At 37.4% G+C, this 14,599-nt stretch overlaps 1 protein-coding gene across 1 annotated transcript; it reads right to left on the bottom strand.

Moving 5' to 3' along the window:
• Positions 1-323: 323 nt before the first annotated feature.
• Positions 324-14,599, bottom strand: LOC145774485 (scavenger receptor cysteine-rich domain-containing protein DMBT1-like). The gene is made up of 12 exons (XM_082585742.1): positions 14,527-14,599; positions 14,173-14,295; positions 13,293-13,499; positions 12,436-12,653; positions 9,816-9,975; positions 6,479-6,666; positions 5,694-5,844; positions 4,650-4,697; positions 4,169-4,347; positions 2,887-3,058; positions 2,381-2,634; positions 324-1,169 (listed from the first exon to the last, which is right to left on the bottom strand). Exons 1-12 carry the CDS (start codon positions 14,597-14,599, stop codon positions 927-929), a joined length of 2,016 nt encoding a protein of 671 aa, XP_082441868.1. The 3' UTR covers positions 324-926.

Genomic DNA, 14,599 nt, shown 5'->3' with positions numbered 1-14,599 from the left:
TATTTGTGGAATATTTCACAAACTGAAATAATTTTATACAAGAAAAAAAGCGCTTTCACGCATTAAACAAAATAAGCCTACTTCGTTGAAACCATAATGAGAATTTTCAATACTTCACCTTTATAACGTATTAAATTTAACTCAATCTTTGTACGAGCTGTTTTCCTACGCGCGAAGTATGCTCCGTCACGGGCTATTTTATCCCCATGCTAATTAATCGCTAATAACGGGAGCTATAAAAATCACAGAGCCAAAATATTTTACAAGATAATAGCCATGTGTGTTGTGCGTATAGAAACTAAATTTTTACTCTAAAAATTTATTGAAATAAAGTGTTTGAGATGAAAAACCGTCAGAAAGTCGGTTTTTACTCTAATTTCCAGAAAATACATAGCTTTGAAATTGTAATTTTTAAATTATAACATGGAGTAATGCTAAACTAAACAAAAAATTACTTTTTCTCATAAATATAAGCCATTATTGGACGTTTTTACATTTCAAACTAATTGCACTAGCACTTATATTGAACTAACATTAACATATATATAACTAGCATTGCACGAAAATGTTTAGTCATCTGAGACGAAATGCTTATTGTGAAGGACAGGAAGGTAGAAAAATGATCAGTGTAGGTTTAGAAAATTTGCAAAAAATAAAAACTAAAAGTCAAGAAATTTCACATTTCTAGCATATTTCCTTCTGTGAAATGTTTCACTGCTAGTGTAGGACGTCCTCATATAACCCCATGTCGCTACAGACAGGGTAAACTTATTTTTGCAAAACTTAGCGTAATTAAAGTTTACGCTGTACAAAATTATCACTTACGCATTATTTTTTATTATAAATAAAAATAAAATGTTTTTACTCGAAAGATGTGTTGGCGGCAAATGTGACCTTTTTGTCGGTGATTTCATCAATTATTCGAATTATGCAATTTCAAATGGACACGCAAAGTTTAAAGTGCAATATTTAGGGATTTTGTCATCATTTCCTCGAATTTCCTCCCTGTACAAAGCTCTAAATCCACCATAGTCCGAAAAAGTTCTAATTTTTAACGTGACAACCAAAATATGGCACGAACTGGTAAAGGTGAGCGTGGTGCTGTGTTGTCCTTTGTATTCCAAAGGTCTTATTCTATGTCGAACTAAATTGGGCCCAAAACCATGTATCTGAAATAAAAAATTGAAATGTAAAGTCAGTGGCCTACTGTGTGTCCAATCATAGCAGCCGCTAGAAACAAACTTTATTTCCAATTGTTCGGTGGTTGAAAATTTAAATTTTGCACAAGCAAACAAGGAAGTTAATTTTGATAATAATTGTCTCCAGGCTTCCTTATTTATTTCTATTCTTAAGATATAACTTTTAATATAATTCTCATTTTTTTGGCTTCAAATATCTGAAACAGGAATCTGTAGAAGCCAGGCGTGTACAACTATGCATAAATCCAATAGTTAAGAGATGTGAAGATTTTTAAAGTCATTAAGACCTCGATCCAACAAAAGTGGAAGACCCGCAGTTGGAAGTTCGATTCCTGCTCAAGACACACGTGTAATTGTGTATGCACCACTGATGATCCCAAACAAGGAGAATCTTGTGTTTGGCGTCTTCCATTTTGTTCGATCGGAGTTTTGCTATATTTCGGAGTTTTTATCGGAGTTTTAACCATTCGGCAGCAGTGGCGGAGTGGTTAGCGCGTTGGGCTCGCAGTCGAGAGCCTGCATGTTCGACTCCAGCCACCCGCACTTGCTGTTATTTCTCTGGGCAAGAAACTTTACGATAATTGCCTCTACCCAGTGATCGATTTCGAGTAATTACCAAATTCAGTACCAAATTTAAATTATAAGTAGAGTAGACAACCGGAAACAGACATTGCCGTCGGCTGCAGCGTGGGTCAGGTGTACGTCGGAAGGCGTACACCGATGCATAGCGCTCAAGTCCACTTTCCCGCAATGCAGGATAAAGATATAACAATCAAACAAATATTTAGTAGCTCAAACTGTGGTCACCATGTAATATCTTATCAGTTATAAACCAGTATTATATCAGCACTATGTCATTCATTGTAATTTATAACAATAATATTGCATCAACTTTATCTATGGCCACATATGGGTATCAAACCATGAAAAAGCTTTCATACCAGGGTTTCTCCGGCCGGGGGTACGGGGCGGTTAACAGGGCCTCGCTTAGTGCAATATAGGCCTACAACTGATCACCCGCTTTAGTAGCGGGTCCAGAAGAGCACTTGGTTAATGGTTACGTGTCTTCTCACTAAAAAGAAACGAAAAAAAATCATGTATTTTTTTTTCTATTTTGCAAAGCTTTTCCGCTGGCTCAATGATTGGATAACATTAATAACTCAGACATGCATTTATTTTACCTCAAGAAGATCGCTTGGATGGATGCTTACAGAGATCATTTGTAAATGTACCATGTTCACATTTTCATTGGCTCTTATAAGCCATTCGCAAGAGCTTTCTTGAAAGCCGCTTCTATGAATGTTCCCATATGGTTCCGGCCAAAAAGGTGAAATAATTGTTTTCATCTTTGTTTCTGCTGTAAATACGGTGCTAGGATGTGCACAAATGCCGCCATGCTCCTGGTATCTGCGACACGTCCAAGCAAAGGAACGTTCTAAAACAAGAGTCTATAATTTAGGCTGATAAGAAAGAACAAAACCTTTTTTGTTTTTCAAACATTTAAAAATCGTTTAAAAATATATTCTTGTATAGAAAAACATTCAAGCTACGATATAGTTGACAACATAACCCTCTCCTTCTAGCTTTATTCCTGAAAGATTAGATTTGAAATTATTTTTCGATTATGTCATAAGCGGAATAGAAGATGATATTTTAAACGAAAACTTTTATCACAATGGGGTTTCACCGTTTGGATTGTAGATCTCGCTGAAAGCTGTGAAGCCTCTTCCGTCGGAAATATTGATCAATCGAAATTCCACCATCATGTAACGGTCGGTTGAATTGTAAAATCGGAAGCCAATTTGACTGTCACTGATCGCAGCCAAGAGGTCTGAATTTGAAGAATGTCCATCAAACACCTATCAACAAACCAAAATTTAAATTGAAAACGTTCGAATCTAGAAACTTAAATTCATTTTTTATTGAAGTACCGCATTGTCTAGTTTATTTTTTAATGTCCTTCCAGCTGTTTTTATTGTGATGCTTTCTTGCTGAAAAAAAGGCAGTTTTGTGCTTTAATAGCTAAGCGCTACTTAACTTATGAATAACTAATCTTAAAATCAAAGAAAAGAAAAATGTTTCATCTGAGAAAATTATTTCTTACTTAAAAATAAAATTGTTTCTTCGTTGTTTTACGTTCGAGTAAAGTGGTTCAACATGAGCTTTCAACAGCAGACTCAAAACCTTTTCAATTGCACGAAAGCTTAATAATTGTTCTCAATTTCTATAAAGTTGCAAATTTGCTTCGTATTTGCATGAGGCTGCATTGCTTACTTGCCATTTCACAAAAAAAATCAAAAAAGTTCTTTTGATATTCGCCGTGAAACTTTTTTTAATGTTTTCCAACGAAGTCAGATATGAATAACTTTCTCAGACAATTGATTGACAATTTCTCAGACAAAGAAGAAGCAATTGCGAAATTTATTTCTGGGTGTGTTTTTTTTTTAAACAATTAAAATTGTTTATGATAACCATGGCCACCTAAAGATACGGCCTGATTTGTCACATTTTGCAGAAATTTCCAGGTTTTTCTAACTTTTGGCGAATGTTTAAATAAAATTTTCTAAAAATTATATTTTTACGCTTTCTTTATTCTTTTCCCCAGATGATACAATAGGTTTTAACATCCTCACATGTTGAAAAACAAAGAAAATTTGATTTTGTAAATTTTAGTCAGACTGTTAATTTTCAATAACAGTCTGATTTTGCGTTTTTCAACTTAATTTTTTTCATTTGCTACTGCTTCCCCAAGGCAACAAAAAAGTTTTTTGTCATTAGGAAACCGCAAAAAGTAAACACATCTCAAAAAATGCCAGTCAAGCACTAGCAGTAGCTGTAATCAAAATCTGCAAAATGTGACAAATCAGGCCGCATCTCCAGGTGGCCATGTGATAACCATATAACAAGCGTTGTTGAAATTATCAAGGTGCAATGTTCTATTGAAAGCTGGACAAAGTAACTCAACTCACTTTTATCCAGTCGTAGGTTGGATCAAGATGAATAAAACTGAACCAGATAAAGATCCTTGTTTCTGGAGGAGAAGTAATCACCCAGGAACAATGGTAACTGTTTCCATTTTCACTTCCCGACCTCAGAGTTGAAAAACTCTGATGCCCTTCCATTGGGAGCTCCACCTTGCGTTGGCAATCTTCAAACAAGACTGATGTTAAAATAACTTCCAAAATTATTTAAAAATATCAATTTTAATAAATAAACAAAGAGCCTAAAACGTAGATACTATATACTTATGATCCGCAAAAGTTTCAAGAACTAAAATTGCTTTCTTCTTTAATGCTGTTGAATAAGATTGAATATAAAAACACTTTAGTTTCCGAAACGTTTGCTAGGCATGTTTAATATTTACTGTAAATATCAAAAGATTTAAGCATCTTTGTTTTTTCTTAGTTTAATGTTTTTTTGTTCTTGAATAAAGGTAAAATAATAATTAACCTGTCATGCCGGTTCTTGCGGTTTCCCTTTGAATTCCCTGTCTTGGAACTAAAACAAGGCAAACAAATTACGAAAACAAAACATTCGTTCAACGTAATTAAGAAACAAACAAATTGTTTCAGCCTGTTGCTGCGGGTTCGCTGTGGTATTAGCGGCTATGACGTACATTTGTGAAGTAAACAACAATCATGCTGTTAAAAGCGAAATTCAATTGATTAAGCAATTGAGAAAGATAGGGAAGACCAAAAGTAAACATTATGACAAGATAATAATGTTTATGGAATGGACTGACCATGTAAGGTGTTCATGAAAATACATTCTAGTTTTAAAATGATGTTGATGTATGTCTGTAAACTTGTTTTTAGTTGTACATTCTATCACAAACAGGGGTGCAATGAAATTAACTTTGTGGATGAAAATCAATTCAAGATTATTTATTTACTTATTTCAACCTTGATGATGATAATTATGTGCCTGATCTGATGCAGGCATTGGTGAGCGCATGGTCTTCCAAATTTCGCGGTCAGTTGGCATCAGTATAAATTCGGTAGATTTGATTATTGTGCTTCTGGCCCATTGGTTTGTTTATGGGCCATTTCAATGTTAAAGGCAATTATAAAAGTAAACGATGTAGTTCAAATGCTACATGGGAGGTACAGTGGAAGGTAATGAGAAATTAAAAGGAAGAAATGTTGCATTTTGTGATAAAAAGGAATTAGTTATGGTGAAATAAAGAAGCAGATGATACATAGATATGTGTGAAAGAGAGAAAAACATCATACCTGCCGAGAAGCAATGAATTAGTTAAACTACTATTGCTAACATTAAAGACGTTATTGTAAATTAGAAATGAAAAGTTTTCACGTTTAAATTTGATGCCTTTAAATTACTTTTATCTCAGTAAAGGCCATAATTTGCAACGAAAGTAATTACACAGACCAGCTAAAGACTCCTTGCTACAAAGAAAGTCTTATTTAAAATTCGGAGTTAAGCTTTGAATATATCTTAACTGACATTAACTTTGTTTTACTTGATAGATTTTACCACTTCTATAATAAGCAATGAAGCCTTGTGTGTTGTACGATATGTTGGTTGGGAAGCGGAACCGTAAAACTTGGCTGCTGGAAAAATATTCAACCGTTCGTCCAAGTCTAGCTGCAAAAACATTTGCAGTGGGATTTTCGGCGTCTTCGATCTAAATATTAAAACGTGGAAACTGTTTCAATAATAATAATTAGAGATACATCAAGTGATGAGAAAATGTTCTCAAAATTTCATCGCCGAATTTGTGTCCAATTGAATCTGACTGCTGTCTTTACATCGATGAGATATTTTGTCGACTAACTTACACCATAATGTCCGCCCCGTTAGCTCAGTGGTTACGCACCGCTGGTTCGACTCTCAAGGTGTGCGCTTGAGTAAAGCATTTCAGGACTGCTCTCCATTCAGCGGCATCAAACAGATGGAATGATTTCCTTGGCAACAACACTTCAACAATCGGAAAACTTCACTCCGCCAATCTCGGTGACCGGTCCTGCGTCAATCGCCTCTGTAAGTATGCGAAACCGCCAGGAATAACCAATCAAGGCTTTTGTCAGTTCGAGGATAAAGATTCAAAACCAACTATGAACCAAAGCTAACACGATATTTTGGAAAATAAATTTGTTGCAAACTTATAGTGTTACCTCGAAAAAAAGTTTGCAAAAGCTCATTTGCACTTGTCATAATGTTTATGCTAGCAGATAGTTAGCCTAACTTTAACGTCGATGTGCACTTCAAGTCTCTTATCAATTTATAGCATAATTAATTAAACAAGCATTCCCACAAACCTCTGTTAGATCTGTTCCAGTTATAAGTCTGATGAACAAATTCACTCTCATGTTTGGGTAGGCTCGTATCGTCCATGTGCAGTGCGTATGATTGGTCACCCTCCCGTACTGCACTATGTTAGATGGTATGAAATCCCGTAATAGTAAAGGTGCAGTGATGTCTCGCCAGCATGTTGCGTTCCTTGTAGCTGTTAAAAATAAAAATTTAACATAAGTTTGATTAGTTATGATGTATAATAATCGTGATATTTGTAAAGATTTGGTATTTGTATTATTCTTATTCCAATACCTGCTTCATTTGATTTAATGTTTTATTGCTGGCCTATACGATAATTGTTATTGTAGTGTTTGCGATAACACGTTGGGAGCTTTGGTGGGTGCAATCAGTGCAAGGAATGTCTGATTCTCCCGAAGCTGCAATCTTGCGCTGACTGCAACGTGTAATTCGTAAAGTTTTATTGGTTTGACTTTTGCACTGGTAGAGTGTGCACTTGTGTTTTGTTTTATCCTTAGCGTTACCAACAAAAAGTATTAAACTAGTATCTATTATTTACTTTAGCAAACTAGTTATTCAGTTCAAAGCCTGCAAAGTGACAATACCAACAACAAATATTACAACGTTGAAGATTAACCCTTATCAGCACACGCGTTGACATTTTGTCAACATCGACTTTTTTGTGTAAGATTGCTCTCGCCCCTTATGCACTAGCTCAACAACATTCAGTGACGAAGGAGAACTTCTGAGTAGCTTACTGCTGTAGCGATTTCAAAACGTTGAGTTGTTTCCACAATGAGTTATTTGCGTTTTAACTTAATCGGCACATCTGTTGACAAAATGTCAACAATCAGAAACTATAGGAGTTTGAAATTTAAAGCCACTATGCAGTAGCTAGCTATTATCACAAAGTGATAACCGGCGACGTACAGGAAAGTTGCACGTGTATTTAGTGAATCGCTGTCTGACTAGGTCCTAGACAGACTGGAGTTAGACTTCCAGGAGGAGTTAGACTGCTAGTTGGAGTTAGACTGCCAGTCTCGGAGGAGTTAGACGGCCAGTTGATATAACTCAGAAGAAAAATAATGCCTAAGTATTTGTGTTGGAAACGTTTGCCTTAGCTCTAACTAGCTCTTACAAGATTTTACATGTGTATTAGCTCTTACATTAAATGCTAACTATTTGAAATTCGAAGGTTGTTTTGATTAATTACAGTAAGGTGCAAATTTACTGATGGACAGACAGAGAAGATTTTTATTTCAAGAGGCCCTAAGACAACTGCAAATAACTTCTGATGATGTTGATAGCGACTCTAATGCTGAGGCTAAAAGTAGTAGTGAATGTGAGTCCATACCAGATGTTGTTGAACTGCCTTTGGACGAAGAGGAACTGTCCGATATAGATGTCTTTGAGGAAGAAAGTGAAGATAACGAGACTAGTAGTGATGCAGATCAAGAATCTAATGATGGTTCCTCAAAACATGAAGATCAAGTACCAATAACAGCTGGCAATGCGTTCTATTATGCAAATCCTTTTCCAGGCAGGCTCAGAAGAAGAAATATATTGACACAACAGCCTCGGATTGATGCTGCTCCTGAACTTGAATTGGATGCCTTCAAATTATTTTATCGGCCTGAAATTATGCTTCAGATAGTACCTGAGACGAGCAGAAAAGCAAGGGACGTGAGACGAGCAGAAACGCAAGGGACGTGAGACACGGATGTAAGCTGTTAATTCAGATGATGTAAGCTGTAATTCTAAACACAAAACTTCACAATTCAAGAAGTTGAGGCAAGTTTTGCAATTATGATACGTGCTGGCTTGGACAGAGATAACTTCACCGATTAACGTCGATTGTGGGATCCTCTTGATAGTAGGCCATTTTATGGAGTGGCTATGGCACTAAGTTGATTGAAATTTCTGCTACGATGCATGCGTTTTGATAACTATCGCAATCGACCAGAAAGACAAAGGGACGACAGGTTAGCTGCTATTCGAGAGGTGTGGGAAGCTTTCAACAGCAATCTGCGCAACGCCTACATCCCTAAGGAAGCATTGACTGTCGATGAACAACTGGTTGGATATCTAGGCAAAATTCCTGGAAGAACATACATGCAATCAAAACCAAGAAAATATGGTGTAAAGTTCTTTTGGCTGTGTGAAGCCACATCAGGTTTTGCTCTAAGTGGCATTATTTATTTCGGAAGAGAATCCGACTCGGCTCCTCACAGAAATCTTGCAAGTGATATAGTGATGAACCTGTGTTCTGTTTACTTTAGTAGTGGTCGGGAGATATACGTTGACAGATATTTTACATCTCATAGTCTGGTTTGCAATCTTTTGCTTCAAAGTCTTACATTGGTAGGAACAGTAATGGCTAATCGCAGTGAAGTTCCACCGCAGCTCAAATCAGCAAGGGAAGAGAGGTGGAAAGTACTGAAGCGTTGTATGACCATTTGAACAAGATTCTGCTATTGTCATAATACACCAAAACGAAACTGGAATGTTCTCATGAGGTCTGCTTCACACTCTTCTGTTTCCATCACTGACTCTCACTAGAAACCTACAGTTATCAAGCATTATAACAAGCATAATGGTGGAGTTGACACTCTTGATGAAAACTGTGAAGAATTCAATTGCTTGAGGAAAACAAATCGTTGGCCAATGGTTATAAATTACACTTTGATAAATGTTGCTGGTAACAATGCATTTCTCATAATGAGGGACAATGGGAAAAGTAGCAAAAAACAGATTTTCTCAAACAACTTAGCTTTCAGCTTGCTCAACCGTATGTCAACAAAAGAAAATTGGCGGGAGAAACTAAACTACTTGCCGAAAAGTTGGGATTCATCGATGCTGCTACTTCAAGCACTTTCAATCGCACAGTTCAAAATATCAAACGGGAAGATGCTACAGATGTACAAAGCATACTCGATCTGCATGTGTCACTTGTAGCCGCCGGGTTGCCCACGACACAGAAAACTTCAGAAGAACCAATATTGCTTGGAATGCTGAACAATTTGTTGTAGTGCTCCACGTTTCTTCGTTTTTGTGTTTGAAATATACGTGGCAAAACTTCGCTTGTTAAGATTTCTTTGCATTTTATCTCAGAGCTAGTAAGTTAAAACTATGTCTTGGGTCGGAAGCAGACCTCCCAATTAGAATTAATGGTTGTTTTGTTAAGGTTTTATCAACATCAAAACATCTAAAATAACAACTTCACTTTGAGACCAGCGCATTTGTATCGAAAAACACAAGGAAATGCCATGTCGACAATTTGTCAACATCTGTGCCGATCAAGTTACCTAAAATCTCTGTGCTAATAAGGGTTAATGTACTGACCCAATTTGTAGGTAACTTGAAACCCCAAAGGTGATGGACTTAGGCTACTGGTGAATGTGATGTACACACCACCAGCGCTTGATATGAAGCTGTACGGAGTGTCGACTTCATCTGTCAGTATGTCGATTATTTTGGCATTTCCATCTAAACCGTCACGTACCTGAATATATCAATAATTATTAAATCTACAACAAATTAAATTGATATTTGTTGTACTTTAAGTTAATGAAGTTACACATTCAGCAGCTATAATAACATTTTGTTGAAACTACAGCTTGTTTGAAGTTGATTTTGTGGAAAAAGATACAAAAATGAGATTATATCGAAAATAAATTGCTATGGAGAGCGGAGTAGTTTAAATATTTTGTTGAATTTGCACAAAATGTTGCTTCGATTGTTTGTGAAAAATTTTATCCTCGAACTGGGAAAACACTTTGAAAACTTAATCCTGGCAATTTCGCATTCTTGTAGAGGCTGTTTGATGTACTGTACTGATGTACAAGATATGGCTAAGATGTCCGACTACCTCCACAAGTGGAGACTCAAGCTCAGTAAATCTAAAACGGTGTCGACTGCTTTCCATCTAAACAATAAGGAAGCAAAGCGTGAGCTGACCATGAACATCGATGGAAACATTCTGCCCTTTAACTCCACTCCAGTCTATCTTAGTGTTAGTTTGGACAGGACTCTCACGTACCGACACCACTTGGAATCACTTCGCAAGAAAGTAACATCACGCGTTGCCCTTATTCGTCGACTGGCAGGTACGAGCTGGGGTGCGTCAGCAACAACTCTGCGCACCACTACCTTGGATCTTGTCCATTCCACCGCGGAGTACTGCGCCCCTGTATGGTGTCGTAGTGCTCATACTCACTTGCTCGACAAACCCATCAACAACGCCTTACGTATTGTATCGGGATGCCTGAAACCTACACGTACTGAATTTTTACCAGTTCTTTCAGGCATCGCCCCTGCTGAGCTTCGCCGCAAAGCTGCCACACTCTCCCTGGCTCGCCGGTCACTGGAGCCACACCACGCGATCCACAGCTACATCACCAGATCGTTAATAAAGAAACGCCTCCATTCGAGAAGCCCCTTTGTCGCTCAAGCACAATCCTTGCTGGAGCACAACACCAGTGCCTCATCATGGATCGCCAATACCTGGCAAGAGGAGTGGACAGACAACACCTCCAGACTCCACACCTTTTTCCCGACGCTGGACCCATGCCTCCAGGAAAGGAGCTTAGCCGACCTGCCTGGGTACGGTTGAATCGCCTCCGCACGGGTGTTGGGCACTTCGCTTACTTGATGCACAAATGAAGCCTATCAACATCTGCGCATGCAACTGTGGTGAAGAGGAACAGACAGCAGATCACATCCTATACCACTGCCCGACGTTTACTCCTCCAAGGGCAGTTGGCCTGTCAACGCTGGAGGACTCTACAATCAAGTGGCTGCTCGAAGAATGCCCGGACATTTGACCCCAATGAAATGTCCAAAAACAACCTCTCATACAAAAGAAGAAGAATGTACTGACGCAGGCCTGGTCACTTACACTGACAGTTAAGTTTCCTATTCTTGAAGTATTGTTGCCGAGAAATTATTCCATGCATTAGATGCCGCTGAATGGAGAGATGTCCTTGAAATGCGTTGCTCAAGCCCACACTCCGAGAGTCAAACCACGCTGAACAGACGTTAACGTCTTTGTGCTTTCGACATTTCAACTTTTAATTCTCTTTGACAAGCTTTGCTAGTACGCTGTAGTTGAATTCTGCCTAACTGAAGTTTTACTTTGTAATTTCGAGAACTTCACATATTTCTCATCGGTTTGACAACAGCATCCGCAATTAACATTAGAAGAGTTTTGCATTATTGTTTGAATAATATTGGTCCACGTCTAATTGACAACAAACGTTGCAATCATGTTTGGAAATGTTGTAACAAATTTTGATAAGATATTATCAAAACTCATTTCAGATAAAGAATAAGTACAGTAAGTCTAGATGGAAAACCTGAAATATCTCAACAAAAATGGCTGAAAAAATTAATGCATTTGAAATGTGGTGCTTCCGTACAATACAACGTATTTCATGGCTTGCAAAGAAAACAAATAAAGAAGTTTTACACCAAGTGAACCAAACCAGATCTATGTTAAAAATTATGAAAACCAGACAATATAAATTTCTGGGCAATGTAATAAGAAAGCAAAGACTGGAGCATCTCTCTTTAACTGGTAAAATTTTCGGACAGCGGGCACCTGGCAGACAAAGACAAATTGATCTGAAACAATTTAACGACAAGACAGAAACAATCATCCATGCAACATATAATGGGAATATTTGGACTAATTATTTATCTGAGGCTGTCGATGCCTGGTTCAGGCAAGGCAATTGAAGAAGAAGAAGTCTAGATCAAAAAGAATTTTGCTGGTAAATGGACTGTTCAGTTGCTTGGAATTAGCATCTGCTGAATTTTGCAAAACTTAAAACAAGGGTCCATTAACAATCGTTGTCATTTAGACTGCACCTTAGAATGGATGGAAGTGATATACTGGAATTATGACGTTCCAGCTTTGTGCAGATGTTTTGTGTCAGAAACATAAACACAAATACCACTTTACCGTTAATTCATCACAGCAGGAGTCGATTTGGAGGACAGAAAACTTTACTTCAACTTGCAAATGTCCAACGCTTCCTCCCGGACTTAAAGAGAAAATCTTCCAAGAGCATTTAAGATCATTTTGGTGAATTCCTGGATAGTTTGGTGTTGAAATGACCTGCTCCTGTTCAATAGCGGCAAACTCTTCTTCTCTTTCACAAGTCGCGTGACCACTATCATCTGTAGAAACCATATTATTGTCAATTACTTCTCTTGTTAAATCAAATGTATAAGTGCAACCTCCAAACATGGTGAGCAGTCAAACTCATCCAGACAGTCGTGAAGAGCAGGGAAAAGATTATCACGAATTCCTTAGTTGGAGCGGTTGATTTTTTTTTTTTTTTTGCAAAAGGTGTGTAAAAGTCATGTTGTCACCACAAGTAATCAAATAAAAAATGAATTTTAGTACCAGCAAATAGTTAAACGTGGTTGATACACTCAACACAGTGTTTTTTTCGTTGTCAAGTCACTTTGAAAATAAAATACTGAAAAGTTTCTAATTGTAAGTAATTTCACAAACTAAATTCACGTTTTTACTGAGATGTAAACATTTTGAAAATCTGGCCAGAAATGGGTTGCCAAGTTTCCAGGTGTTATTTGGAAGACTTCGGCAATAACCAAGCCTCTCTGTCAGGTGTGCAGCTATGTCACAATCCAATACATCACGTAAGCAGTCTATTTTTAAAGTGCGTCGTTTTGATTTGATAAATATGAGCACTGAGCTGTAGGACTAGATATTACATAAGGAAGCCCATTGCTTCGCATGCTTGTTTAGAGAAGGTAGCCTAAAACTGACATTCATATCTTGTCCTAACTTACCGCTACAAACGTTGGTTTTGTTACAAGACCTGTACTGAGTTTCCACTTGATTTTTTCGGCTGTATAGCGATGGCCTTCTGTTACATAAGGGACCCACACAAGGCCTTGCTCTTTTGCAAGCAAAGCTTCTACATGTTCTCCTCCTAATGTGGAATCCATTACCGCACGTCACAGAACATGGATTTGAGGTCCATGGGCTCCACCCCTCTGGAAAGCAAAGCATCTTGAATTAAAAAAAACAAAACAATAACACAAAGTAAAGCATAACATGGCAAGTACATGTGAAAAATGAGGCTGGGAGGAATTGAAAGAGAAATGCAATGGGCAAAACGAGACTGGGATAAGGACCAAAAACAATCGCTGCAAGCAAAGGATAAACTACCCTCACTAGTGGGGACAAATCAAATTTGCATCATGATGATGAAAAACAGCAAAGGTACAACATTCTGAATGGTCAACAAACTCCAGTTAGTAATGCACCAGAAAGCGCTTTTCTTTTTGATTTTTTTTTTAATCAGATTGAGACAATTCACTTTATAAAGCATTGCTCAAAAATTAGAAACTACTCGTAACGCCGGGTTGAAAAAGCCATTGACAAATGCACAATTCAAATTATACTAAATGAATGCTGATTGAATTGGAAACAACGCATAGATATAGTTTGGCAAGAGCTTTCTTGATAACTAAGACGTAGAAATTGCTATCACAGAGCTATTAAGCGATTATAAAAGGCCAGATAGGAAGTCATAAAATGTCAGTTTGCACTGGTATTTTGTTGAAAGCTTTATCTGACTATACAAAGTAAATTAAGCAAAAAATTGTTTATCAATATTGAATTATTTTACTATACGATCTTCTAAACAATCGATTACTAGCCTACCTTTGCAAGCAAATCGTTGACAACTTCTGGTATCTCTCCTCCGGACTTTATTTTCCGTACGATGACGCGTCTGTTCCCCAGCTCCACATCTCACAGAGCATCGGGACCAATTACTCCACTGGGCTGAAACGTGAAGTTAGTGGATATCCTAAAACTGAAGTGTTAAACTTAATAAATTATGTTTACAGTTTGGTTTGTTACTTCTCTATCTCAAAAAACAAGTGCCATCACATATCAGAGAAATGCAGTAGACATTTAGAAAATGTTTTTGCACATTAAATGCTTTGTAATGACTTAGTGCACTCATTACTTTTTTCAAACTTTGTTTAACACGATTAGGTTACAATTCTATACCTTGAGCTTGCGATCCGTAGAAATTGAGAAAAATAGCAACTACAAAAGTCCACTGCCAACTACGACGTAGCAT

The sequence above is a fragment of the Aplidium turbinatum genome, chromosome 7 (genome assembly GCF_918807975.1).
Source record: "Aplidium turbinatum chromosome 7, kaAplTurb1.1, whole genome shotgun sequence".
Lineage (NCBI taxonomy): Eukaryota > Metazoa > Chordata > Ascidiacea > Aplousobranchia > Polyclinidae > Aplidium > Aplidium turbinatum.
The sequence above is the reverse complement of the archived record's forward strand: the minus strand, read 5'-3'. Positions and strand labels throughout refer to the sequence as shown.